This window comes from Crocodylus siamensis, chromosome 2 (genome assembly GCF_052110815.1).
Source record: "Crocodylus siamensis isolate JL-2025a chromosome 2, ASM5211081v1, whole genome shotgun sequence".
Classification (NCBI taxonomy): domain Eukaryota; kingdom Metazoa; phylum Chordata; order Crocodylia; family Crocodylidae; genus Crocodylus; species Crocodylus siamensis.
This window is the reverse complement of record NC_143396.1, coordinates 279,938,960-279,966,795: the sequence shown is the minus strand read 5'-3', so window position 1 is coordinate 279,966,795 and position 27,836 is coordinate 279,938,960. Positions and strand designations below refer to the sequence as shown.

Here is a 27,836-nt window from a genome sequence, read left to right as displayed (position 1 = left end):
CTCACCCTCGGTGACCTGGACCCGGACTGGATTGCCCTGTGCCTCAGCTGTAGCTACATTTTTGGAGGACCCCAGGACTCGTGACAAGAACATCTCTTTCCAGTCATGAGTTAGGGGCACTAGTTAGCACATTGATCCTTCATGGGGGATATCTGGAGTACACGCGTGTAATGCTCTGGGGTCATCATGGCTTGAAATGCTGTTGGCTCTGGGGCATAGCCCAATGAACTGTATGGTAAATCATGATTCTTTTGGCTTTGGACTGATATCAAGCATAGTTTGTACTCTCTCGAAGTAGTTGCTAAAATGCTACTTAAGTGTGTTTTATGGAGTACCTGTGCAGCAGTTTCAGAAGAGGCAAAATAAATCATTTCTGAGTGAACTAAGTCTGTGGCAGCTGTAGTAGCTTGCATACAGTAATATTTATTTAAGGTCAGATTTTTAAAAACTTACTTATTACTTCCATGTGCTCAGGGAGAGCAGAGGCTGACAATTGAGGAGAAAGGGCTGCAGAGGGAAGAAGCTGGGGGTGGGGGGGGGTGGGCTACCTAATCTCCCAGATTTTTTTTTCCTTCCAATAGCCATAAGCAGTAGACAAATTGAAGGCAAACCTCTAATAATTTAGATTTTATACCTGGAAAATTGTATCAAACTTTGTAATACAGGTAATACAAATTAATAAAAGGAGGGCCCATAGCAAAATTCCCATAGGGAGGGAAAGAAATGAATGCTACAACATTATCTTGCTCATTTTAAGCAAGAGAGCCTTAGGAAAACTTACTTTAACATATATTGTTCTATGCAAAATCCTTACTAAAACAATGTTTTTCAGTTGGAGGGACCCCAAATCAGTTGCTGTCACAACTATCAGAATCCAGTATTAGGGTGATATTTTTATATCCGTCTCTGCATTTTAGTTTGAGAGAAATTTTATATTAAAAATTAATAAATACCCATTTCTTAAATTGCTACTATGTAAGTAAAAATATTTTGAATACCTTTGGCAGTGAGATTTCAAAGTGGACACTGGAGTCCAGTGGAATACTCTTGGACGGTCTTGCTTTGAACAGGGGCAGGGCTGTGCAGGGAAGGTAGGGAATCAGATGGGTAACTATCATCCTACATCATCTACTTGGCTAAAGAGCAGTTCTGCTTCTCTGTGCAGCACTTTTACTGTTCCTTTGTTATCTCCTACAGCCTGAAATGACTATTTATGGCAAAATCCTTTTTTTTAAGTGAAGGAGTCTGGAGAATTCTCAGGCTGTTAGAAGTGGCACCTTCTACCTCCAAAAATTTACTGCAGCTCTAGCATTAACATTCCCAGTCTACTCGTAACTGGGTGTGTATGTCTACACAAGATGTTTACTGTGCAGTAGATTAATTAGCTGAGCAGTAAATGCCATGCATCTATATGTACACCCCTGTTAGGCTGGAGTAAACTAGTTTACCCCACAGCAGGATAGTACGTGTAAATGCAAGTACTGTGCTGCTGTGGAGTAAAAAACTCCACAGCAGCACATGTGCAGACCCTGTCCTGACTGGCTGGAGCTTGAGGGTGCTTCAGTGCTGGGGCTCGTGTTTTTTGCCTCAGCCAGCCTCTGCAGCACATTGGGCTGGAGGAAGTAGCCCCATGGTTGGCAGACTGACCCCCCCCCCCCCCCCCCCCCCCCGGAACGCCCTGCTGGGCTGGGCTGCTCCAATCTGGCTCATGAATAAAGTCCAGAGTTTATTGCTCCTGGGTGCACATTCAAACAGCATGTTTGGGAGCAGTAAGCTCTGTAGTTTATTCATACACGTTACTTGCACATGTAGCCATGCCCACTGACAATTGGTTTATTTGGGGGGGAAAAAAAACCTGCTCTGGAAGCCACACAAGTAAATAGACCCTACTTTTTTCAGAATATTCTCCTCTCCTTTCCTGGAATACAGCATGAACTGTTTTTAAAGCAGGTAGACTTTTAAAGCGAGCTTGTTACAACTTCAAAGTGCATAAATATTAAAGATCTATATTGAGACATTGGTATTCATCTAGGGTTGGTAGCATAGCCCTAGGTAACCTTTCTTGCTGCCTCCTTCCAAGTGTAACTGTTATAGATTCTCTTCCACCAGCAGGGGCTTTCTGTTTCAAAACTGATATGGTTCAAGTAGATTCAACTTCTTAGTTTGCTGGGTTTTTCAGTGTTGTAGATTCTGTAGATCTAAGCGTGCTGTTCAAGAATGTCATGGTTTCCTGCCTTTTAAACAGCTTTGTTTGAAATGTCCCCACTGGGGTTGTGGAATAGTGGTGCACTTCTTATTTTGTTTTCTTTTTGTTTTCAGTTTAAACTATATACAGGAACTTCAGTATGGCACAAGCAGGACTGTAAATGAGCACAGTCGAAGCCCCACTAGGTGCTATTTTCAATTGCTGAAGTTTAAATATATTTTACGATTTAGACTTGCAAATAAGGATTTAATTTTCTGCCTGGACAGGATTGCCTTTTAAGTAGGTCATTTAAGACTGGTCTAAATGCAGATTCATTAAGTTTTTACAGTCCTCATTAAAGTAAGTTACAGTTGTCTTCTCCTTTCTACCTCCAGACCATAGTTGCCCAGTTCCAGATGAAAGCAATTGCCTCTTCCCTTTCTGTGGAAAAGCAGAAAGAATATGTGCCAAAATACTGTTTTTTCCCTAAGGATTTTCTCTGTTCAACTTGAAGACCCAAGCCATGAGGTTTTTTTAATCTGCCTTGCCTTCTCCATGTTTGCTCTTTTTTATAATTTTCCTTCTAATATTTCTTAAGTTTACATTTTCAGTAGATATGAGTAATGGAACATGATGAGCCTAAACCAGGATTCAGTTCGTACACCTTTTAAGGTGACTTTGCTTTTGAATGTAGGCTTCATTTAAGTCTAAATGTTTTCTAGTCATTAGTTACCTGCTTCTGAAATGAAGTGTTTTTGAATAGGGCTATCAAACATTTACTACTATTCTCCATGTGTGCTCCTTAGATCTGTAGTTTTTAATAAAAATGTTCTAACAACCCCTGCCCTGAAAGCTAATGTTGCAATATTGAAAGGTTTTAAGAAGCTAGTTTCCAAGAATTTCCTATTAGAGCAAAAAGGTAGACTATTGACCATTTGTTTTTAGACTTGCCTGCCTTTTACTAGCAGAAAATGCTGCTGCTCGGTTACTGTGTGGCTGGCGGGTTTTATTACCTAGTCAGTAATAAATCAGTATCTAATTAGTGTTTTGTTTCTTTTCAGAGATCATTCACATTAATAATAGAAGCATGGGATTGGGATAATGATACAAAAAGTGGTGAGTATTCATAAACAATTTGTGTATTTCATTTGTGCAGTAGTGTGCTTTTATGGGCTACAGCAAAATGTATATCTTTAAAAATGCAGCCATAGAATGGGAAGGTTAATTCTGAATGCATTGAGGACAGTACATTGGGAAAGCTAATGGCAGAAAGGGAGTGTTAACACTTGTAATGGGGCCATTGTTGGAAGAAATGGAAAATCATGTTAGCATAATATTTGGGGACAGACTTCCACAATTATGTATTATTGCACTTCTCTGTGTTAAGTAGAAAATTTGTAAAAATACCCTGTAAACTATGTTGCATTGAAAATGTGACTCAGTAGATTTCTATTAAGCTCTGAGGGGCTGGATGGTAGGAAGTGAATATTCTAATCTGTGGTCTCGGAAAACTAAGTGGTGATTTCCCTCCCCTGCCCTCTCCCACGGAAAGATGTGAGTACTTTCTCTGGTTACTTTAGCAATTCTGTTCATGCTGTAGTATTACACCTGAACGATGCTGTTGTCTACAGTTCATGCCATGGAAGATAAAGTTCTGGAATAACACAGGTGTAGTGGTTTAGCCTTCAGTTTTCCCTGGGCGTTCAACCAACCAAACACTTTTTTCTTTTCCTACCAACCCACCTCCCCACTGCTCTGAAAAAAGCAAAAATGCACTTAACATTTCTTACTGCAAAACATTAGTGTTGTTCCTTGTATAATAGTTTTCCCCTACCATTTTAGAAAGCCTAAGTGTTTTTCAGGAGAGGGTGGAAAGTGCTAACATGTTTATTAGCTCTGACTGATGCTGATCCTGTGGGCAGACACATGCCTCTGCTTTTGGAGATACAAAGCAAAAGTGCCGATAGTTTTCAAAACGTAGAAATAGTGTGAACTAACCTGGTCTCCATTTTTCTCCCCAGTCTTGTAAAAGAGTCTAACTTGAATATTTTCACTTAGATTATTAACATTCATAACCCAGTACCACAGTATGTTGAAGGAATAATTAGAGTTTCAAGAACCTCTCTGTTGCTAATAGAGGGCAGTTACATATGTGCCTGATGCCTGTTCCCATACGTGCTAATTAGCACACATTGGAGCAGACTCAATTTTAAATGAGTCTGGAGCATGCTAATTAACACACTCCAGCAGCCTCAGTGTCATGTGTATTCAGCATCCCCACACTTCAAAATGGCAGCAGGGGCTCTTTAATTAAAGCTCACCCAACAAACTTTAGTTAAAGCACTCCCACCACCATTTTGAAGCAGTGGATGCTTAATACATGAGATGCTGCAGACAGTTTAATTAGAGCAGCTCCTGAGACCTGCTCTAACGTGCCCGTCCTCCCCCCCACCCCAGAGCATGTGTAAAGATGGCCAGAGAGCCTAATTTTAGAAGGGATGGAGAAAATGTTTGGAAACACCAAAAATCTGTGGCAATCTTTGCATTTTGTAGGTTACCTCTAACTTTTCCTCACTTTACTAGTTCATTGATCATGTTTGTTCAGTACTTCAAGGAAAAAATAAGCATCAAGGTTATTGACTCTTCATATGAACTCCATGCTCTTGATTATGTATATTGACTTCTTGTGAAGCCACAGCTGCTTACCAGAACTATTGTACACTTTTCATAAATCTTTTCTGAAAAAGATTTAAAATAGGTTTCAGCTCTACCTTTGTAATATGAGTAATTTAAAGATTTCAAAATAAACATTTCAAAGCACATCAACATTTTTTTGCTCTAAAAGTTTGTAGTACTTTATGAAACTCCTTCAGTACAATCAAGGTGTTTTTTATTAATATTAAAGTAGATATCAAACTGCTGTTCTGATTTGTTTTATATCGGAGAAATGGATCAGTAGAGTAGCTGGATTGCCAACCTAAACTTGACCTGAGGAAACAATTGCTTGGTTCAGATACCAAATACTTGATTTTTGTCTGGCATTGGTATTACTAGTTGGCATTCCAGAGTCACACACGTACATGGCTGTATTTTGAGGGAATGGATGGTAAATGTTATAGTGCTTAGACTTAAGTAATCTTTCTCTGTTCTTGTAGGCTGGTTCTTGCAAGCTTTAAAACTATTAAGCATCTGGCCAGGTAGCAGCACTAGCAACGGTCCATACCATCTAAGTATGCTCCAAAATTTACTCTTCCATTTCTTAACTTCTTTGATATCTGTACTACAACCTCAGGGCATCCTACAAGCATAACCTTCAGCTTCCTTTGTAATAAACCTTGTGTACGTCCTGGCAGAGCTGACTTCCTTATGGAATTTTAAAAATAAAAACAAGATGATTTTGTAACTTTGGATATCTGCTAGCAAAGCCTGGTCTCTTTTTCGCTGAGGTTGCAGAGGCAACTCCTAGCATAGGATTGGAGCCTGAAAAGCGTGTTCTTATGGTGAGAGGGCATATGGCAGTTTTTTTTGGTCAAAGTTTTGTGGAAAAAGAAGGCCTACAAGACCAAATCCCAATCTTCCTCATAAGATATCAATCTTAAACCTCCAGCCATGCTGTAAAGCAGGAGTGGGCAATTATTTTGAGTGCTGAGCTGTCAAGGGCCAGTCCCACACCTTGCCAGTTGCTCTGCCCCCTTGTTGTCATCTTGGGGCAGGAAGTCCCTCCCTTTGCCCCATGGAAATACTCCTTTTGAGGTGGAGGTTTGCCATCTTAGAAACAGAAAAAAACCCCAAAATCATACACTAAAGGTCAAACACCTACTATAGCATTTTAATTTTACTATGAAAAATATTTGTCATGATTTGTGTTTGTGTACTGTTTGTCGAGATGATTGTATAATGACTCTAAAATAAATTTGTAGTCTTGTGTATTGTGGGGGAGGATATGGTTGTGTGTGGTGGGGTATTGGGGTGGGTCCTGGGGGTGTGGTCGAGAGTGTGCGGGTGCAAAGGGTCTGTTGGAGGGGTTGTGTGTGGGGACCTTCTGTACTTCCCTGTGGTGCAGCAGCAGGTGGGGCACCCGGTGGGACGCGGCTCGGGCCAGCACTGCACATCATAGTTTCATAGTTTCTAGGGTCGGAAGGGACCTGAGCAGATCATCTAGTCCGACCCCCTGCCATGGCAGGAAAGAGTACTGGGGTCAAATGACCCCAGCAAGATGTTCATCTAGCCTCCTCTTAAAGACCCCCAGGGTAGGAGCCTGCACCACTTCTCTTGGAAGCTGGTTCCAGACCCTAGCCGCCCTGACCGTGAAGTAGCACCTCCTGATATCTAGCCTAAACCTACCCTCTGCCAGCTTGTGACTGTTATTCCTGGTCACTCCTGGCGGTGCTCGGGGGAACAGGGACTCCCCCAGTGCCTGCTGGTCCCCCCTGACTAGTTTATAACACGCCACAAGATCTCCCCTCAGCCTTCTCTTTTGGAGGCTGAACAGGTTCAGGTCCCGTAGCCTCTCCTCGTAGGGCCTGCCCTGTTGTCCCCTGATCATGCGAGTGGCCTCCTCTGGACCCTCTCCATGCTGTCGACATCCCTCTTGAAGTGCGGCACCCACAACTGGACGCAGTACTCCAGCTGCGACCTGACCAGTGCCACATAGAGGGAGAGGATCACCTCTTTGGACATCGTAGCGAGGGGCACGGCCTCCACCGAGCCGCCTGTATTAGCGGTGCTCCCTGCCACTCATGCACAGCCCCTGCACTCACCGGTCACAGGAGGGAAGCTCCGCGTGCTAGAGCCGGCTGCCCTCCCCACTGGGGCTGCACTGCTGGTGCGGAAGCCAACGGCACCTTTCCCTGCGGGGTGGGGAAGGCAGCCAGCTTCTCTCTAGTGCTGCGTAGCCTCAGCGGGGAAGGCAGCCTGCTCCAGTGTGCAGGGCTTCCTTCCCATGGCTGTAAACACAGCCAGCCGGAGCCACGTAGCAGGTCCACAGAGGCAGCGGCAGCCCCGTGCACAAGCTGCACCCTGGCCAAGATGAAACCTGGATGAAAGTATTTAGTAGGCTGTATTTTGCCTGCCCCTGCTGTAAAGGGTTCTCAGCTGGGGACCCATGGCCCCTTGGGGCTCTGAGAAACCAAAGGTCCTCAGGCATGGGCGTTGCTGGGGCTGCCGCCAACAGTTGGAACTGCCCCACGTACCTTGGGCACGGCCAGACCAGGAAATGCAGGCATGAGCCTGCACTCCTGCCTGTACTAGGGTTAGCTGGTAAACCTAACGCAGGCAGGAATCCCTAGTCTTCCTGCAGTCGTTCCCAATCTGACATCACACAGCATCTCCCAGAAAGAGGCACCCAAGGCAGGTGAAACTGTCCTGCCTGCTTTCTGCTTCCAGGATCGGAGTGGAGAATGGGGGAGAGAGCAGTGGACTGGGAAGGTTGTGTACTCTTGTGCTGGCCTGAGGATGGCTCTCTGGATCTCTCCCCCACAGCTGGTCCCTGGGTTGCCTGGCTTTCAGGGGCAGGATGTGCAGCAGAGCAGCGGCAGCTGGAGGAAGAAGGGAAGTGTGTCTCTGAAGAGTGATCTAGGGGCATGGGGTGTGGGAGCCAGTTTTAAGCCCTGAATGCTGCAGCCCTGGCTAGTGCCAAGCGCAGGATGGCTCCTGTGGCGAGGTCGCAGCAGGGCTTCTGAAAAGTGGCCGCCTCTCTCACAGATTTCTAGAGATTTCATATATTTCTAGAGTTGGAAGGGACCTGGTAGGTGGTCGGGTCCGACCCCATTTTGATTTAAAGCCCGTAATGGGATTGAGGGCTCCTAAGGGGAGGAGTTCCTAGGATACAAGGCAGCTCCAGAAGACCTACAGTATTGAGCATGCTTTTCCCTTCACGCTGCATTGTCTAATTTTTTCAGAAATGCAGCTGAAAACTATGGCTGGTATCACCTGGAAGAGAGAGAGAGTGCATGTAGCGCAGGGAGGCAGGGTAGTTTGCACATTGTCACCAGTGATTGTAAAAAAACAGTGAAGCCAGGCAGGACTGTCCCTACTTGCGGACATGGGGCCCTGATCTTCAGATAGTAGAAGCTCAGCGTTTCTGAAAATCAGGTTTCTCTTGTAAAGTGTCTCGGCTGAACCCCACAAAAACTGGAGCAGCTAGAACAGTGGCGCCCAACCTTCTGGCCGTGAGTTGGGTGAGTGGCACAGGGCTGGTTCACGGGCAGGGTCAGTCTGCGTGATGGATCTAATGTGGTGGTGGTCCATAAGGCTACCCTGAACACCAGCCTGAGCCTGTGCGCCAGATCTGACACTTGGGGTCACGTGATCCGGCACATGGGGTTATGTGGTCTGGCCCGCAGGCTTTCCTGCGTGGCTCTAGGGGCATTAACTGCCTCTGGGAGCAATTAACACTACCACTGCTCTCCCCCTGATAAATTCCCAGACCTGTGGGGAACCCCATGGGCCAGATGTGATCTGCAGGTCAGGGATGCTCTACTTCTAGCCCACAATACTGATTCTCAGTTGTAGCTCTCCTGGGTTTCATGCATTGAGGGTTGTACGTGGGGCACGTCTCCCTTGCATGGCTCCTTCTGCTCCCATTCACAGATGGTGCTGCTTGATTCAAAGAAGCAATAGAAAAGTGCCTTGAGTCTTAAATGATTGAGAAACATTGCTGTAAAGCTCCATACCGGGATACCCAAATTGCATAGCACTGTATGCCAAATCCACTTCAAGGTGGAAAGCGTAGACCTGCCAGTGTGTGTGGAGATCTAGCCTGCTGAGGGGAGTGATGCACATGTATTTAATTGTTAGACCTGCTTAAGAGTGAATTTTTAAACCTGAGCTGATGAAAACAGTCGTAATGGTTGGTGAACACTCTTCAGACATATTACATGCTAAAGGTTTGTTATAACATTTCAACTGTTTTTATTCAGTGGCAAGGCTTTAAAACACAAGTCCATTTTTATATAAGCTTTGTGAAGGGATGATTATTTATTTATTTTTTTAAGAAGGTAGGCCTTGAGGGATTGGCTAGCGTTTGAAAAACATAGGAATTATTTTATTGTAATAAACGTAATTACTTGAGAACTAAGTAAATGGACAAGAAATATTTCTATAGGGCTTTTATGGTTTGCCGCCTACAGTACCTGTGGAAATCCACAGAAGTGTCAAATTATGGGCTGAGTCTCTAGAGAAGGTTCTGATGTAAAGGTGCATACATGTAATTTTACTCATTACTGAGAGTATTTTTAATGTCAGGTGAGAATGTGCTGTTGGACCAAAACTGTTCCTCAAATTGAAAGAGTTCCTCCCTCCAGGACTTGGCAAGACACTAGGTAAACTAAGCGCGTGATCTTTAAGGTGTACATTGTTTTATTCCACTTTGGCAAGTCTGTGCTAGGGATTCCTTTCTGTTGCACTGCAGTTTTTTGAGTGTTAGCTTTATTAGATCTCTAGGGAAAAGTCTCTAAAAAAAACAAAAGACCAGTGTTAAAGGGCATTTGGTATTTGGATTCCTCATAGCCTATCCTTGCATGTGGGTCTCTGAAAAGATATTAAGACACAACCTTGTCCCTACTACAAAAGGAGTGAATTCAACCCCCTTAGTCCAGGTAAAAGTTCTGGACAGGGAATGTAGGGAAGAGATGTCTGCAAGGACACAGGAAAGTGAATCTGGGATTTCTTTCTTGTGTGCTGGAGAGAAAAGGGCCTGTGCCCAAGATATTGAAGGAAGCGTGTATGGGAAGATGAGCTCTACACCAGGTGCTGCATATAGTGGGTCAACCTGAGGTTCAAGTTCTGTGTGTTTTACCTCTGTTGGGAATCTCTGCATCAGTTTATGAAGTTGGATAGCTCGTGACATTGAAATTCTCCCTTGGATTTTGCAGAAGTCTTTTTTACTTCCACTAGGAACAAGGGTTGCACTGGTTGTAAAGTGATTTAGAGCCCTGAACCTACCAGACATTTTTCTTACACTCTTTATCTCTTTTTCCCCAATATTTCTTCTCAAACTTTTTTGCACAATATTCTTGTTTAAAAGTAGCAATATCTCCAAAGAACTGCTCTGAGTGGAATTCTTCGATGTGTGATGGAGATGGCAGAAAGGGGGAGAGCAAATTGTCTAGACCCCGAACTATTGCAAGGGGCTGATTATTCTGACAAAATAGACCCTGCTGGCTGCTTTCTAAGTTTGTTACCTGAATTGGAAATGCTTTCTTCCCATAATAAAGGGAAGGGAGGCTCATTATAAAGCAGTATAGTAAGCAGGTTAGTGTCATCTTGGGTAAAGTAGTCTTCAGCATGGCTACTAGGCAGCCTGTTGCCTGAATGCTGGGACAGTGCCTTTCTCTTCCCTGCAATCTCTAGTTAACTAATGTCTTTTCATGGCTTTTTGAAAGGATGGATTGAAGGGAACTGGACACAACCAGCTTTCTTGCTTTAATAGAATAGCAGCAGAGCATCCAAATGAACAGCAGATATATGGGGATCTGTTTCTTTGCAGTGCCAATGCTACCTTTTTGGGAACGGGCAAAGATTTTGTGGGGAGGGGGTGATGTGATCTCTTTTTGGACCTATTGCATTATTGGGAGAGATCTTGGACAACCTTTCAGGCAAAGAGTACTTTTCCTTAGCTCAGGCTTTGCATGCTTCTCTCAAACCCAAGTAGCAAGTGTTTTTTATTTACATCGGGAGGATCACACGGTGTTGTCTGATTAAAGTAGTGATTCTCAGCCAGGGTGTTGTGGCACCTGGGGGTGCCTTGAGATCCTTTCAAGAGTACTATGAGGTGCCATACAACATTAGCAGGCAAATATGATTCACCTGATAAATCCAGAGATTGCAAACAGGATTCTGTAGTGTTAAAAGCATTCTGCCCTTTTTGTGGTCTTTCATAGTTCTTTTGTAACAGGATAATTGCTCTATTATTTTTCTGTAGTGAACAAACAAGTGGAAACCAAGAACTGGCATGTTCCAAGAGTACCTTGGGTCTGTCCAAGGATGCCTTGTGAGCCACTGATCTAAAGGAATGGGATAGGATAGTAAATCAGGAGCAACGATACCATATCAGGAGTAGCTAAGAGATGAGAGAAATGCAGTAGAAAGGATAACCTGATTAGTGGAAGAGCAAAACCAATCAAGGGGGAAAAGTGTTTTTATCACCTGTGGAGTGCAGAGAGATTAGCAGAGATCACAGGAAGATTGTAATGAGCTTTAAAGTCAGTGTCTGGGCTTAGTCCCTGGTGTTTAACATCCAGTAAGGTTAGGAATATTTGTGTCCTGTGTCTGTCTTCTGATGGTCTTTTGTAAGTTTCCCTTGAGCACGAGCAATTTGAGGTCACTTTAGTAAATGAAGATCTGGCCAAAAGCAGATATGCTGGTGAGCATGGACCATGTTCTCCTGATGTGTGGCTTTTTTTTGGTAGGTAGAATCTGGCACAGCTACCATCATAGATACAGGTATGTCTGAAATCTCTTCAGAGATTTCCTGAGGTTCAGAAGGATTGTGGGATTAATTCTTTCAGAAGAAACACTGATCATTAGCTGCTGCCATACATTCCTCTGCTACTGTCCCTTATTTCCAGAAAAACAGGCATGTTGGAAAAGGTGAAAATACTAAATTTTGAGCATTTTAGTGAGATTCTGAGAGTCTGGAAGAGGAGGCTGGCTTAGCAGAACCTGACAGCAGTCATCATCTTCAACTACATTTAACAGCACCTTTTTGAAAATATGCGGGATTCAGCAGCAACATTAATTTGATCCCAAAGTAGTACCTGACCATGTTAGCATTTCTATGCTGCAGCTGTGAAGGCTGATATGCCACCTTTTTTCCCCCCCTCCCTCATCTTGCTCTCTCCCTTCCTGATCCTGAATCAGTTGCTTAGCTTGTTGATGAAGGTTAAGCAGTCTCTTGCAGGCAGGCACTGGAGGAAAACTTTCCAAGAACAAAATTTCTGCACATTGAATAAACTACTTCTGCAATTAGAGGAAATTTTTAAGGTAAAACTTCAGCTCCCAAAGGGCAGTGTTCTGGATGGAAATGCTTGCATTCTGTTGTAGAAATAAACCATGGTTTTAGTGCCTTAACTGGATCTGTTGAATGTTGAAGCCTGCAGATGTCAGTAAGATTTCATTATCTAAGTGGCTCCTAGATTCTGATTGTTGTATACAAAAAGATAAAAAGAATTAGAGGATTTTTAAAATGAGTATATAACAGTAGGCATTGCAATCTTAATTTGTAAGGACTTAGTTGATTTGCCCATACCTGGAAAATGATTATTGATGTTTATTGGCTCAAGATGGTCAAAGCCATCATGAGAGTCAGGCCATAGACTTGCATGTTCCTCTTTGTGGAAAAGTGTCATTTTATTGAGCTGAAGTGTAAATGGTCTAGGGTTTTGGATTCAAAAACCTTTTAGCACTTGTTTTTAAGCTTTTCTTGCAATGGTAATACAAGTTAGCCTACTTTGTACGTTAGTTTTTAGTGCATCATTACCTGGCCTTCTGGAGAGTTTGAGTGGCCTCTGCGCTACTGCAACTAGTCATTTGCTACAGTCCAATCGTAAAATAACAGGAAGAAAACTGGGAAGGATCTTAGAAGGTCATTTAGTCCAACTGCTCCACAATTATCCCAGTCTAAACAATGTCAGACAAATGTGACTAGCTGATTGCTCTTCTGCTTTCTCTCATAATTTTCCATATTTCTTCTTGTCTTCCTAGGCCTTTATGCAGGTCACCTTTCTCTTTGTTTACGTGTAGACTTTTGTTTCTGTCCCCCATGAACCCATTTTTAAAGCCCTTCTTGCTAGATTAGGGTATTAGAGCAAAGTAAACTAAGGACTTGGAGCAGTGGTTCTCAATCTTCTTTAGACTCGAGGCACCCCTTGGAAAATGGCCCATCTTAGTTGTCACTCCATCTTTCCATAATCCAAAAAAAAGCAGCAATTTTCTGTTGCAAAGAACTTGGAAGACCACAACAGGTCAGAATGGTTTTTAACGCTGTGGATTCCTATTTGAAATGTCTTGGTTTATCTTTATGAATCATGTTTGCACACCTATAACACCCTTGAAAGGATCTCAAAGAGGAACCCTAGTTGAGTCACTGACTGAGGCATTTATGACATTTAAAAAAAACAGGAATGGACCAAAAGAGCCAAATACCTCTATCCAGTTCCCAGTGAACAAAACAAAATTGGTTTGCATGGGGTACTGAAACCTTATTAGGGTAACTTTTTTGTTTTGTTTTAATCCTGGCTTGATTTTTGGATTTGAAGTGGAACCCTTTATTTGAAATGCTATATTCCACTACTTGATGCCCTCCACACCCCGTCCTTCCCTCCTCTTTCTCTTCCCTGCCCCCAATTCACGTGGAATTTTCTGTTCCTCTTAGTCTTTATTTTAAACATGAATATTCTTTTTTTTAATAATAGCAAGAGTGTCCTTTATTTGGTAACATTAGCACTTCCTTATGATTTGTAGAGTTCCTATTTAGTATACTTAACCACTTCAGGAATTGCTCATAACCTTTTTACTAGCTGAAGAATATTTGCAACATTATGTAAATTTCAGTAAATAACCTAGGAAAGTTGTCATAGTACCACATTATCAGCTTTTCATTTGAAGATGTTTAAGTTGCTCTTTTAACTCCTTTTCAGTGAAAATATTCACTATGAAAATTTTCCTATTTCAGTTTTTAAACCTAGAAGTTTTTTAAATATGGAATTTTTAGGTGTTGGGGTTCCCCCCCCCCCTTATAAACATGTGTATAATAGTATGTATGTAATCATGTAGTATTGGATTGTAGGAGTAGGGGAAATGAAGCCTAATATTCATTTGTCATTGCCTGAGGCTGTAGGTGCAGAGCAAATGCACAGCCACTTGTGCTGCTCTTGGAAGCATTTGTCAGCAATGGAAATGTAAGTCTACTTACAGAACAAGCCCAGTGTTGGCAGTTCCTTAACCTTGTGTCGTATAACAGTCTTCACGTGAGACTATTTAATGTTTAATGTCTTCGTTCACCCTGGTTGCCACCTGTCATACCACTCCATTTTGAGGGTGGCACTATATCAAGTGTGTGAGAGCTACACAATGAGCTATTTGTTTAATTGTACTGAAAAAAATGAACGAGGTATAGAATAACTAATATATCATCATAAATGATCACAGGTGAACTCTAGGCTTATTTAGTAACAGATACCCAGTCTAGGTTTTGTACTAAAATGTCCTATTTTCAGCTTTGGAAGAGGGCAACAGCTGGTGGGTGAGCTTGGTACATAAATAAAATAAAATATATTAAAGAATACATGTGTGTTAGGAGTGAGAGGTTCCTTAGTAATTTTACAGCTAACAAACTGAGCAGGTTGGTTTTGCCATCTTAAATATGCTCAAAGTCTTATTCCAATATTTTAGGTACAGGATTTATGCAGACTTTGCCATTTTTTATAAGAGCAAAAAGGAACTAGAGCCTGTCATTAAGATGGATTTGTTGGTTGTCATTGTGTGGGTGTGGTGTGTTTTGCTGCCTTGAAAAATAAGCCATTTCCTATAGATTATGCTCCAGGTTTTAATATTTCCTTTTGTTGTTTTTATTTTTTTTCAAACTGATGAGCTTTACAAGGCAAGAAAAAAAATAAGTTTGCTGGCAGTCCTTCAGGATTTAATAACCTTAAGGATTTTTATAGTAAAAGTTGTTTGATTTAAAAGAAAAATAGAAGTTATTTTATATGGGAGGGGGGTGTTTCCATATAATCACAGAAAACTAGATCTGGAAAGAATCTCAGAAGGTCAGCCAGTTCAGCGCCCTGTGCAAGGCAGGAACTTCCCCATCTAGACTGTGTGTGTATGTCTTAACCTTCACTTAACTTTCTGTGATAGATTTACCCTGAGGTTTGTTGAATATCTATCCCAGTACTTACCCAGTTACAAAAACCTTAAGGTTTTTTTTTAGGTTGTTGTTATAAAAGGGGACAGTGAACAACTGATGTGTGCCCATATGAGATGGAACAAGTTGTAAGGGGTTGAAATTATTCTTGAAGACTCTCACATCCTGCCCTCCGTCTTCTCTTCTCCAGACTGAATAGTTCCAGTTCCTCCAACCTTTCGGCATATGGTTTCTAGACCTCTGCTTGTATTTGCTGCCTCCCTTTGCACTGTCTTCAGTTCGTCCCGTATTTTTCTTCAAGTGCCGTGCCCAAAACTGAACACACAACTCTACTTGAGGCCTCCGCAGTGCTGAGAGGAATGGAAGAATTGTTTCCCAAGACGTGCATACAACACTCCTGTTAACTAACTGTGATAGACCATTAGGTTTTCTGGTTCTGTCTTCTACTGTAGGCTTCTATTTAGCTTTCATTCCACTATAACCCCAGGGTCATTTCCTATAGTATTGAAGTTGTTCCCTGTTTCGTAGCAAGTCTTTCCCCATTTTGTATTGGTGCATTTCATTGTTCCATCCGAAGTGCTACATGTTTTTGCCCTTGTCCTTACTGAATTTCATCTGATTTGTTTGACCATATTTCCAACTTATCAAGGTCACTTTGAATCCTAATCCTCCCAAGTGTCTGCTATCCCATCCTGCTATGCAGCTAAGTGGCCTCAATTCTGCCCTCTCCGTCACTAACGAAGATATTGAACTGAACTAGCCCCAGGACACACACCCATTGGGAGCCTCATCCTTGTGATCGTATGAAAATAGGGCTGGAACAGACCTCACAAGGTCAACTAGTCCAGCCACCTGCTTGAGGCAGGATCATCCCTGATTAAACTATCCAACCAAGTATCTGTTTTACCTGCTTTTGAAAATTCCCAAGGGTGGTGATTTCCACAGTTTCTGTAGGTAGCCTGTTCCAGTGCTTGGCCACCCTTGTATAGTCAGAAAGCTCTTCCTAGTCTCCAGTCTAAATTTCTCCTGCTGCAGCTTGAGGCCATTGCACCTAGTCCTGACCTCCATGGCCACAGAGAAGTCCCATTTCCACCCTCTCTGTCATCACCCTCCAGGTATTTTGAGGGTTGTTATCAAATACCGCCCCCCCCAGTCTTGTCTTTGCCAGATTAAATAGCCATAGCTCTTTCAGCCTTCCTCCTAAGTCTTGCTTCCCAGGTCCATATTTGTTTTTGTTGCTCTGCTGTGGTCTCTTTCCAAACTGCCCACACCCTTCCTGAAGTCTGGAGCCCAAAACCAGGCACAGTACCCAGGTGAGACCTCATCAGTGCTGAACAGAAGAGAAGAATCACTTCCCTTGACTTGCAAAAGAGACTGCAGTTAATACAACCCAGGATACTGTTGGCTTTTTTGCAACAAGAGCACACTGACTCATATTCAGCATGTGGTCCACCATGGTCTTCCTCTGCAACACTGAAGCCTAGCCAGTTATCCCCCAGTCTGTATTTGTACATGTAATTATTTTATCCCCGGTGCAGAAATTTGCACTTGCTCTTGAGCTCTCAAAAGAGTATAGCCAATGGCTCAAATTACCTCTGCTAATTCCTAGGGTGTAATCCTTCTAGCTTTTTTGACTTGGAAGCTTGTAGCTTCTCCAAGTAATCCCTAAGCATTACTCTAGACCAGTAGTGCTCAACCTTTTTCCCTGGGGGGCTGGATGGGCAGTACCTGGTCCGACTGTGGGTCAAATGGTGATTTGGAGCTTGGCCCTGCAGGGGGGGAAAAGGAGCCTCACCTTTCCCTGTGAGTTGGGACAGGGGGTGCAGAAGGACGTGACCTGGTGGGAGGAGGGATTGAAGGTGGCATGGCTCAACCTCACGGGGGGAGGTAGGGAGTGTGGCTTGGCCGCAGTGTGGTGCAGTGCAGGTGGGGGAGAAGGAAAAGGGGCTTGACCCAGCTCCGTGGGGCAGAAAGAGGCCTGACTCAGCCCACAGGGGAGAAGGTGTGTGGCCATGCTTCACAGAGAGGCATGGCCCAACCCCACACTGACCTCGCCAGGAAAAGTGGGTATGGCCCAGCCTCAACCCTGCCCTACCTGGCACGTGGGGATTGGGGTTTGGGAGTTTGGCAGGGAGTGGGTGGCCACATTAATGGCCACTGTTCTTCCACCACCAAATTTCCCAACTTGTGGGCCAACTATGAGCCTCCTGTTTGTCTCCTTCTCTATCTTTTCTTTCAAATGCACTCGTCCATCTGATAGCTGCCCCTATTTGTGAAAACTGAAGTAAAATAAGTATTAAATACCTTAGACCAGAGAAACCACAGATCCTTGAATGTAGAAGGCAACCTAATTACGGATACATTGGAGAAGGCTTTCTCCTTTCTTCTGACATACTTGCAGAATCCCTTTTTTTATTGCCTATTTATGTTCCTTGCTAGCTGCATCTCAGAGTGCTAGCTGCATCTTGACCTTCCTAACTTTGTCCCTTTGTGCCTAGGAGATATGCTTAAACTCTTCCCTAGTACAGAGTTTCCACTTCTTATAGGATTTCATTTTGCATTTCAGCTCATTGAAAAGATTGCCTTCTAGCCAGGGTGATCTCCTCTTGCACTTCCCAGTCTTCTGTTGCATTGATACCTCCTCCCAGTAAGACGCTGAGCCAACTAGTCGTGCACTTAGCTTAGCATAGTGCCAGCTAGACTTACTTCCTTAGCTTGCTCATGAGAATCTCATGAGTGATTGTCAAAAAATCTTGCTAAAATTGCGGTATACTGGAGAAAATGTATATGAAATATATACATTGTATTATACTCTTCCCACCACTTCATGAAAACCATTGCGTAGACATAGAAGGTTATTACATGGATTAAGCTTGACTTTCTCTTTACAACTCACATTAGCTGATCTTTATCACTTCATCTTCCATGTGCTTAAAAATTGCAGTATCTTTTGGTGGTGTGCTCTAGTATCTTTCTGGGTATCAAAGTTACTTTTAGATAAAGTTAGCGTTTGTTCAATATCAAGCATGTAATATTAAAGTGTGGGTTTTTTTGTTTTGTTTCTCTTTTTGAATAGGTGAAGATCTGCTAATAGAGAGAGTGGCGCATGCTGGTATGATCAATCCAGAAGATCGATGGACGACAGTACATTTTAATGGTCCCGTTGCCCATTTTGAAGTACAGATAAGAGTGAAATGCGATGAAAATTATTACAGCGCACTATGCAATAAATTTTGTGGCCCTCGTGATGACTTTGTTGGTCACTACACATGTGACCAAAATGGAAACAAAGCCTGCATGGAAGGTTGGATGGGAGAAGAGTGTAAGCAAGGTAATGGATTTTTTTTTTGTCTTACAACTAGAAGACCTGTTGCTCAGGGGGTGTTTATATATAGTGCCCCAAATTTAATCCTGCTGCACAATACAGGACCAAGTGAAAAATGCTTAGTTATTTTTTATATGTCTTAATGTCTTGCACCAAAGGTCTGCTTAGAATTAGTGTGTGTTTTTCAAGGAGGGGTAGGCAACCTCTTTCTGGCTGCAAGCCAAAATGATTCACCCTAAGTCAAAGGCAGGCAGGGTTGGTGGATGCTAGGACCTGGCCACCTCTGAGGCTTTTCTTTATGGCAGCACGGGGAGAACACCCATAGCCAGGCCCCCCTGCTGCCAAAGCACCAGGTTCACGAGACAGATGTAGTGGTGCTGTAGGTCATGAGCCATAACTTGTGCATGCTGTACAGAAGGGGTCAACAAGTCTACCAAACTAAGCGGCTTTCAGTTCAACTACTAGTATTTAATGCTGTTCGAAGAGGTTCCTTTCAGAGTTCAACGTGTTTTAAAAGTTTACCGTTTAAAGTTTTTAAAATGCAGATTTGCAGATTCTCTCCTTTTAAAGGAGAAAGCCGTGGAAAATGTGGGTTTCCCTGTGTAGGCTAGCAATCCACCAGCCTGCAAGGATCTTCTTGGGGCTAGGGGGAGTGGAGGAAGGGTGATCGGAAGCAAGGGGTGCCACATGTGTTTGCCAGCCACATACAGGTGCATACGCATACAGCTAGGTAGTGTGGTGTTAGCAGCCCTGGCAGCAGGATGTAGGTAAGGCTATGTGGGGGATTGGAGGGCCAGTGCTTGGGGACTGTGCGTGTGGCGGCGGGGTAGATGCCTCCCAGAGCTTGAGCTTGGTATCTGGGCACTGGGGCTGTGGGAGGGGGGTGCCTGCCTCCAGTAAGGGAATGAGGTGGGGGGACCCTTTGGGAGCTGTGGGGAGCTGCGTGGCCAGGCCAGTGGCTCCGGGGCTGGTGCTTATGCAATGCTACCCAGGGGGTGGGGAGGGGAAGCCAGGCAGCCTGGCATGACACAGGCACCCCAGCCACAGGCCTCTCCTCCTCCCTCCAGCTCACTCCGGGGCTAGACTTGCTGTGTTGCTGCCTGCACAAATTGCAGCTACTGTGCTCCATCCCGGTTTGGATGGGGGCAGCTGAGGGCTGGGCAGGGAGTTGCAGGTTGGGAGAGGGACACTAGCAGGGTTGGGGCAGCTGTGGCACAGGAGTAAGAAGTACCAGGGGAGGTGGGGGGCTGCGGGTCGGGGGTGAGGGGCACCAGCATATCAGGGCTGCTCAGTGCCACAAAACAGGGCAGGGGACAGCCACAGCTGGACCTGCATCCTGGTGACAGGGGGAACTCTGATTTTTCCATGATTTAAAAAAAACCAACCAACCAAACAAAATCAAACCCCAAGATCTATAGATATTTAGAATTTTATTTTATTATAATGACTGAGGCACTGGTAGGCTTCCAAATTGCTTTAAAATTGTGAATGTTAATAAAAAGTTAAATTGAGATATAGATAGATATAATCTTGTTTCATTTTAATCATAGGGAAAAAGGTGGATTAGGGGTTTTAAATTGGAGAATTAGGAATTTTTATCAAAGAATTTGCAGTCTTTAAATGGAGAAAACCAGGATCCCAGCTCATTAATCTTCAAGCTTCAGCCTTGGGATTTTGCCTCCTGTCACTTCAATGAGTAAAATACACTTGACATTTGCTTGAGATTTCTTTTTAACATAAGACAAAAGTGCTTGTAACAAAGCTCACATGATGAGACGGCATGAATTTAGAAGCATCTTCATTGAACTTTTAAAGCTTTTAAGATGCAGCAGTTTTTCTAGTAATGTGGAGGAGAGTTAGAGATTTAACTTTAGTGTGTGACCAGTTTCGAAAGTGGCTACACTCATGTAGAAATCAAATTGGTATAAGAATGTCATGAGTATTTTAGCACTTTGTTCAGCCTCGGACTACCTCAGGTTTATATATTATATGTATGGGGATGGGGGGAGACCAACCTTGTATTAGGAATGTGCAATGAATAATTACCCATTCTTAGACTGCTGTAATCACTAGACTGGGTGTTTGTGTTGCTATACTACCTGACATCTAACTGCCTGTACCAACTGAAGCCTAAACCTTTTTTTCTATTTACAGCTGTATGTAAACAAGGATGTAATTTGCTCCATGGGGGTTGCAGTGCCCCTGGGGAATGCAAGTAAGTATGTGTGCTTAGATTTTTTTTTGCGTGTGTGTTGAGGGCAAACTTTTCTAGTATTTTCCATGTACTCTGTCTAATTGTTTAAAAATCACTGCTAAAAAAGCAGTCTTAAGACTTAGTGGAGCACTGTGGATGTGGAGTACGTTCCATATGCCGGAAAAAATTATTTGCATTACAGGCCCAGTCTCTCCAATCTCTTCCTGCTTCTGGGGTTTACATGATGGAAGGGCTTTGCAGCCGATACAGTTGGGATTAGATGGAGCACTTACAAGAACCCTCACCATATTTCATTTAAAGATCACCTTTGATAGCTGAAAATCTATTGGAACCTGTACAAACTAGTATCCCAGAGGTGTCTTGCCGTCTTTTTTTTTTTTCATAGGGTTCCAAAAAACACTTGGTCTTAAGCCTGTGCTACAGGGATTTTGCTGCTCTAACTATGGCAACAGAACGACAGCAGCAGAGGTCTCTGCATAGATGCAGCTACTTTCTGCTGCCGGAGTTCCACCAACACCTTAGTTGGCAGAAACAAAGCAGCATTTGCCACAGGGAGTGGGAGTCGATAAGTACTCCTGTACATAGAGGTGTACCAATATATCGTCCATATCGTATCGGCACCGATAAAATGAAAATTGGCATGATCAGCAGTTGACTGTTTTTGGGTGGTATAGCCAATAATGTCACCGATTTTTAAATGCTGCGAGCATGCACACAGCCAGGAATGCAGCCCAACGGCCTGGAGAGCAGTGTCTAGCTGTTAAGTCTAGCGGGGAAGAGGTTTGGGGTGAGGGCAGATTGAAGGAGGGAGTGGGGCCAGGCCAAGGACAGGTGCTGCCCAGCTAGGTGTGGGATGGAGCCTCGGGCGGCTCATCTGGGGGCATGGGGGAGGGGAGGGCAGTTCCTGGCCGCTGCACATATACACCTGGGGAGGCATGAGGAGCATATGCCACCATCATGTGTGTGGGGCGAGGGCAGGCTGCCCATTGTGGGCTCAGGGCTATGGGCTGTACTGGCCTCTTCCCAACACAGGGGTGGGCAGGAGCAGGGCGGCAGAATCCCTGGGAAGGGGGCCTATGGGAGGACTGGCAAAATTTTGGGGTGGCTGTAGGGGTGGCATAGCCCCCCCACCCAGCACCACCACTGCTTTGACTCAGCCCCTCACCAAGAAGAGGCCAACACAATCCCTGCCCCTGAGCCTGAAGTGGGCAGCCCGCCCCCACCCTACACACAGATCTGGGGGGCATGCAGCAGTGGGGAGCCAACCCCCACAGCCTGCACCCCCTGGATGAGCTGCCCACGGCTGTGTCCCACACCCCTCCCCAACCCAGTTGGGCAGCACCTACCCCAGCCCCGCTCCCTCTCACATCTTAGGGCCCTTGACCTGGCTCTTTCCCACTCACAAACTTACTGTCTGGATGCTTCTCTCCAAGTTGCAGGACTGCATATTGGCAATCCAAATTAGTATATGTGGCTGGTTATTAATTGGCCATCGGTATCAACCAAAAAATCTTTTATTAGTGCACCCCTACCTGTACAAAAATTCAGCTCCTGCTAGCAGAGAAGGTTTTAAAAGGAGGCCCAGGGCTCTAGTTTGGTAAATGTTGGTATTTGAACTGTTCAAGACCCAATGCTTGTGCATGCAGTAGAAAATGAGCAGGAAGGTTTGCATACTCAAACCACTGAGCATCCGTAAAATAAGTAACTTTTGTGTAGTGTTTCTTTTTACTGTAACTTTTTAAAGTTTGTATGGAGTCCAATGTCCCTAATTATGTGATTCTTGCCAACCTACCAGAGTTACTGAGCAACCCATTAGATGCACTGTAAATGTCTAAATAATATAATACTTTGCATCTTTGACACCCAAGGAGTATTGGTTCAGTGAAGTCAGTTGCTGTCTTTGGGAATGTAACAGTACAGAACAAGCAGTCTCACTTCAAAAAAAGTTTTAAAAATCCCCTAAAAATGCTTCCCTGACACTGAATGTTTATGTTGTATGTAGAGAACATAATTTTGTTTATCATTTTGGTACAAGAACTTGTTTCTTGGAATTTAACAAGGCTTTTGATGCGGCCTCACAAGCAAGCTAAATACATATGAATTAGGTGAATGGACTGTAAGCTGGCTGGATCACTGGGCTCAACAGGTACTAATTGATGCCTTGATGTCTAGTTGTCAGCCGGTGTCAAGGGGAGTGCCCCAGGGGTTGGTCCTGGGACTGGTTTTGTTCAGTGTCTTCATCAGTACCATCTTCCAGGTCATGAAGTGCACCCTCAGCAAGTTTGCTGATGACACCAAGCTCAGCAAAATAGTAGATATACTGGAGGGGAAGGCTAGGATGCAGAGAGACCTCAACAAATTGGAGTATTGGACCAAAAGTAATCTCATGAGGTTCAATAAGGAGAAGTGCAAAGTGCGGAGCCTGTGGACTAGTACAAGCTGGGGACTGACTGGCAGCTCTGCAGAAAAGGACCTGGAGGTTAGAATGGACAATAAGCTGAATAAGAGCCAGCAACGTGCCGTTCTTGTAAAGAAAGCTTACTTTCTTTAGCTTCTTCTAAGAAAGCATACTGGGCTGTGTTAGGAGGGTTGCCAGCGGATCAAGGGAAGTGATTTATTCCCCTCTATTCAGCACTGGTGAGGCCTCATTTGGAGTATTATGTTCAGTTTTAGGCCCCCCACCACAGAAAGGGTATGGACAAATTGGAAAGAGTCCAGTGGAGGGCAGTGAAAATGGTTTGGGGCCTGGGGAACATGACTTATCAGGAGAGGCTGGGGGAACTGGGTTTACTGAGAGGAGATTTGATAGCAGCCTTGAACTACCTGAAGGGGGGTTTGAAAGAGGCTGGAGCTGGACTGCTCTCAGTGGTGGCGGATGACAGAACAAGGAGCAATGGTCTCAAGTTGCAGCAAGGGAAATTTAGGTTAGATATTAGGAAAAACTGTCTCAATAGGAGGGAGTATAAAACACTGAAACCCGGAGGGGTTGTAGAATTTCCATCCTTGGAGGTTTTTAAGACCTGGCTAGACAAAGCCTTGGTTAGGATGATCTAGTTGGGACTGGTCCTGCTTTTGAGCAGGAGGGTAGGGCTAGATGGCTGGTTGGACTAGATGGTTTCCTGCAGTCCCTTCCACCCCTCACTTGTATGATTGTGATTTACCATTAGCTCTTTACATTTTGGTTTTGTTAGATTTTCTACTGGATTAATATAAAATGTCTGCCCTTCTGTGTGGGCAAATGGCAGTCAGCCATAATAGAGAATTTCATTGTGTGAGAACCTTCAAAGGAAAACACTTAAAATTTTACTTGCTGAATTTTGGTTGAAGTAGGCACCTATTTAGAAATGTTGGGATATTCAAGAATACCCCAAGATCTGTTATGTGCAATAGTGGGATGTGACAAGGAACTGTTGAGAATTAGACAAATATGACAAGGTGCTACATTGCCAAAAAAACCTAGATGATTGCTTTGATTAGTGCAAGTCTCTTCATCTTACTGAAAGCCTAAATGCTGCCAGGAATGCATGCTGCAGGAAAAAGCCATAAGAAAATAAAATGCAAAAGTTCAAAAGGGACTTTCTGATGGCTTGTGGGGAGTCTTAACCTTTTTTTTTCTTATGACCTCTAAAGAGGTATCACTGTTGTGAACAAAGGTCTCCTTATTGTTAGGAGTCCGTATGGCAATAATGTACCACGAGTGACCAACATTTCAGAAAAGTAGTTCTGTTTCATCTTTTAAGGGTTCTAGCTAAAGAGTCTTCCTGCTGCTTTTTTTTTCATTTGAATGCATCCACTTTTAGAGTCTGAGGAGATTTTAAGCAGTGGCTTCCAGTCTGCTGGAAGAGAAGATAATGGCAAACCACTTGCAGTATCTTTTTAAAATACCATAATAGTTTGGGGAGAGGTGATCTGCTTGATTCTTGATGGATGAGAGAACATCTGTAGTTCTGAACTGGTGTCACCAAGTCATGAATGGTGTGTCTGTAAAAGATTTTTGGGTGGATCTGTAGGTAGTATACTGTGTTCCTAAAGCTTCCATTAATGCAGGAAGTTTTAAAGATACAATTTTCTAAACATGGCTTCTTGCTATTAAGTATTGTAAGCCAAAATCGCATTTTGGTGCTTACGGAACCTATTGTGCATCTTGTAATACAGATCAGTATAAATTTGACTAGATACTTATACAAAATATTGCTAAAAGCATTGGTCAGACCACTGGCCCATCTAGCCCAGTACCATGTCTTCAACACTAGCAGTAGAAGATGCTTTAGAAAGGAAGCGTATGAACAGTGTATATCTAGTGTGATCTATTCCCTGTCACATCCTCTCTGGCATCCAACAGCATTGGTTTGGAGACTGCTTATTTTTAATTACACACTTTCAGAACAAACTTCTTGATCTTTCATGCAAGAGGCTGTTTTAGATGTACTTGGGGAAAACTGCAGGAGCCTGGGTCCTGACCAAAGAGGTTCCTTGAATATCCCTGTTGTAGTCTTATGTTAGTTAATAATTTAGAGTAATTCCTTGCACTGGATATCGCAGAAAAGATGTACCTTAGACTCTTCTGTGTTCGGTCAATTTAGCCAATAACTATTTACATTTTTAGATGTATCTTTTGGTAGCAGTGGCAAAATTGTCTTTTTCAATATGCTGGATAGTGTCTTTTCTCAGAAATCGTCTTCATCTTTGTGTGGTTGGCAGTATAGAAAAAGTTTTTTGAACTGCTTTAAGCACCTCCAAAGAACTTTGTTACCTTTGGTCTGATTATTTTACTATTGAGTTTGTTGAGGAAAAAGTAACAATTAGTAACTTGCTCAGGTGAGATGTGATAACAGTTTGGGGAGAGTGATTCTTTCAGTGACAAAAATCTACTGTCAAGCATCCAGTGTCAGACATTTTGGGTAACAGTTCTTGGCCACTAGGCTTTTATTTTAAGACGGGGGAAGGGGAAGGTGCTGAGGGTTGGGTCCTTTTTCGTTTTGTTTGCTTAAACTTTGGGGCTGTTTCAGACTTTCATAAATGTATTATTCTTGCTATAGCATGCGTGCATTAAATCTAACCAGCATCACTGGTTAACTTTTCTGTTACTGGGCTTTGTGCAGTTTAGAGAACCTGAATGAGAAAAGAGATGGACAAATCCAAGTAACTAGCTCTTTTAAATGCTCTTTTTTCCCCCTCATAGTTAAAAGGCTATCACTATTGATACATATGTCATCAAATTGTCGGTACACTTAATTTCTTTTCGTTGTGGTATGGGTTTGGCAAAATTTCAAGTACGTTTAGTATCTGAGGCCATGTATAGACATTCAGATTTTCCTGGGAGTCGCTGTTGTCCCAGGAGTGTTCAGGATTTTTGTCCCACAGCAAATATGGTCACTCAAAGAGAAAATAATCTGGGAACAGCCAGGGTTAAAAAAGCTGTTGGGAGAGTTTCTTCTGGGAGAGTACATGTCTATACAGCTTCTCTTCTGAGAGAACCACAGCACAGTCCTCCAGCATCCCGGGTGCTTTGCACCCATCTTCCTCAAAGAGAGCGTGTAAAACACGCCCTCTTCAGAATCCCACGTTGTGCTTCAGGATTTCATAGCTTTCATAGACATTAGGGCTAGAGAAGGGACCTTGCAAGACCATTGGATCCAGGCCCCTGCCCCAGGGCAGGAAGCCTGCTGGGGTCAAATGATCCCAGCAAGATAAGCATCCAAGTGAGTTTTTTAAAGGTGTCCAGAATAGCACCACTTCTGGGGGGAGTCTATTCCAGACTCTGGGGGCTCTGACGGTAAAGAATTTTTTTCTTGTATCCAGCCTAAAACAGTCTTCCCGGAGTTTGTGACCATTAGACCTTGTTTTCCCTTGGGGTGCCCTGGTAAACAGATGTTTCCCAGTTCCTGGTGCACACCTCTTATATACTTATAGGCTACCACCATGTCCCCCCTGAGCCTTTGCTTCTCCAGGCTGAAGAGATGCAGCGTGACTCAGTCTGAGCAGTCTGGGTCACTAGTCACGGCTGCCCCGTGCTTTGCTGCCTTCTGTCAACAGGCAGCCCGAGGGAGCCTGCAGAGTACACTGAGATGTGTGCATGGCAGTCCCCCTGGCTGCGCAGCCTCAGCACCGCAATCCATCTGCTTTCCAGGGGCTCAGTATTCAAGTGTCTGTTCAGGCATCTCCAGGTAAGTTTTTTGTTGGGTTTTTTTCCTACCAGGAGAGAGAACCTGGAAGAATTCTCCCAGGTCATTTGAACAAGTGTATGCAGCCTAAACCCTCTTTGCTGGTCTGGTGGTAGTCTTAAAGTCTGCATGCTTTCTTCATGTTTTTTAATTAAGTTGGGTTTTTTTGTTTTGTTTTTTTACAAAATATATTTTGCTTGAAAAATAAAGGACTGACTCGCAGCATTTAACATATGATGAGATTAAAATGATACATTTGGAACACCAGGGGTAGGTATACATAAAAGTTTGCATTTCTAAGTAACCCTTTTTGTATATATTGTTTAAAATATATTCTTTTCTGTGTAAGCTTTTTGTAGCTGGCTTCTCATAAAATTTACCTAAGCATTAGATATCTTTGGAGATCTTTGAAATTATACAGGAAAAGATCACTGACACCTTGATATTTTTGCATCCAGACGTTTCCGGGGTGCTGGCTATACCAGTTTATGGAGGACTACTAAAGGTAGCAAAACATCTTTTGACATATTCAGCATCTGTGGTGTCTGCCTTCAAAAAGGCAGCCAGAAGATATCAAATGCTTTCCACTGACTCTACTCATAGCTTTTTGCTATCCTGGGTCTCGGACAACAAAAAAACTAAACTCCCAAAAGCTTTGAGGTCAGATGGACATTGCTAAATTGCAAAACAGCTGAAGCTTATCTACTGCAAGATTAGAATCAGTGCCTTATCAGCCAGTTTCAGACATCTGTAAGAGTGCCTCAGACTTCTTGGCTGGTTAGGAGGAAATAGTTCAAAACAATTTGAAAGTAGTTTTACACTATTTGTAGTATGCACATAGCATTAGGTTTCAACCAGGAGGATCGCAGGTCTCTTGGTAGAAACCACAAATTTCCAGGTGTTCCCACAGTTTGTCTTGGAACAAAAACGGCTGTTCCAGGAGAAAAATAACCCACCCAGTAGACATTGCTCCAGAAGAATGAGTTCCTGTATACTTCCTTGCTGTTTGACTCGTGGGCACCATCCAATGGGAAACAAGCCGTAATGATGTTTTGCATGTAATGCACAACATTTCTGTGGGT

General features: G+C 43.5%; 1 protein-coding gene across 2 annotated transcripts in view; it reads left to right on the top strand.

The window, feature by feature from the left end:
* The window catches only part of JAG2 (jagged canonical Notch ligand 2), a 99,844-nt gene that overhangs the window by 34,141 nt on the left and 37,867 nt on the right, over window positions 1–27,836 (top strand). For both annotated transcript variants that reach the window (XM_090034167.1, XM_090034166.1), the window contains exons 3-5: window positions 3,247–3,301; window positions 18,127–18,381; window positions 20,530–20,590. In XM_090034167.1, coding sequence (XP_089890293.1) covers window positions 3,247–3,301; window positions 18,127–18,381; window positions 20,530–20,590 — 371 coding nt within the window. The remainder of the gene's footprint in view (window positions 1–3,246; window positions 3,302–18,126; window positions 18,382–20,529; window positions 20,591–27,836) is intronic.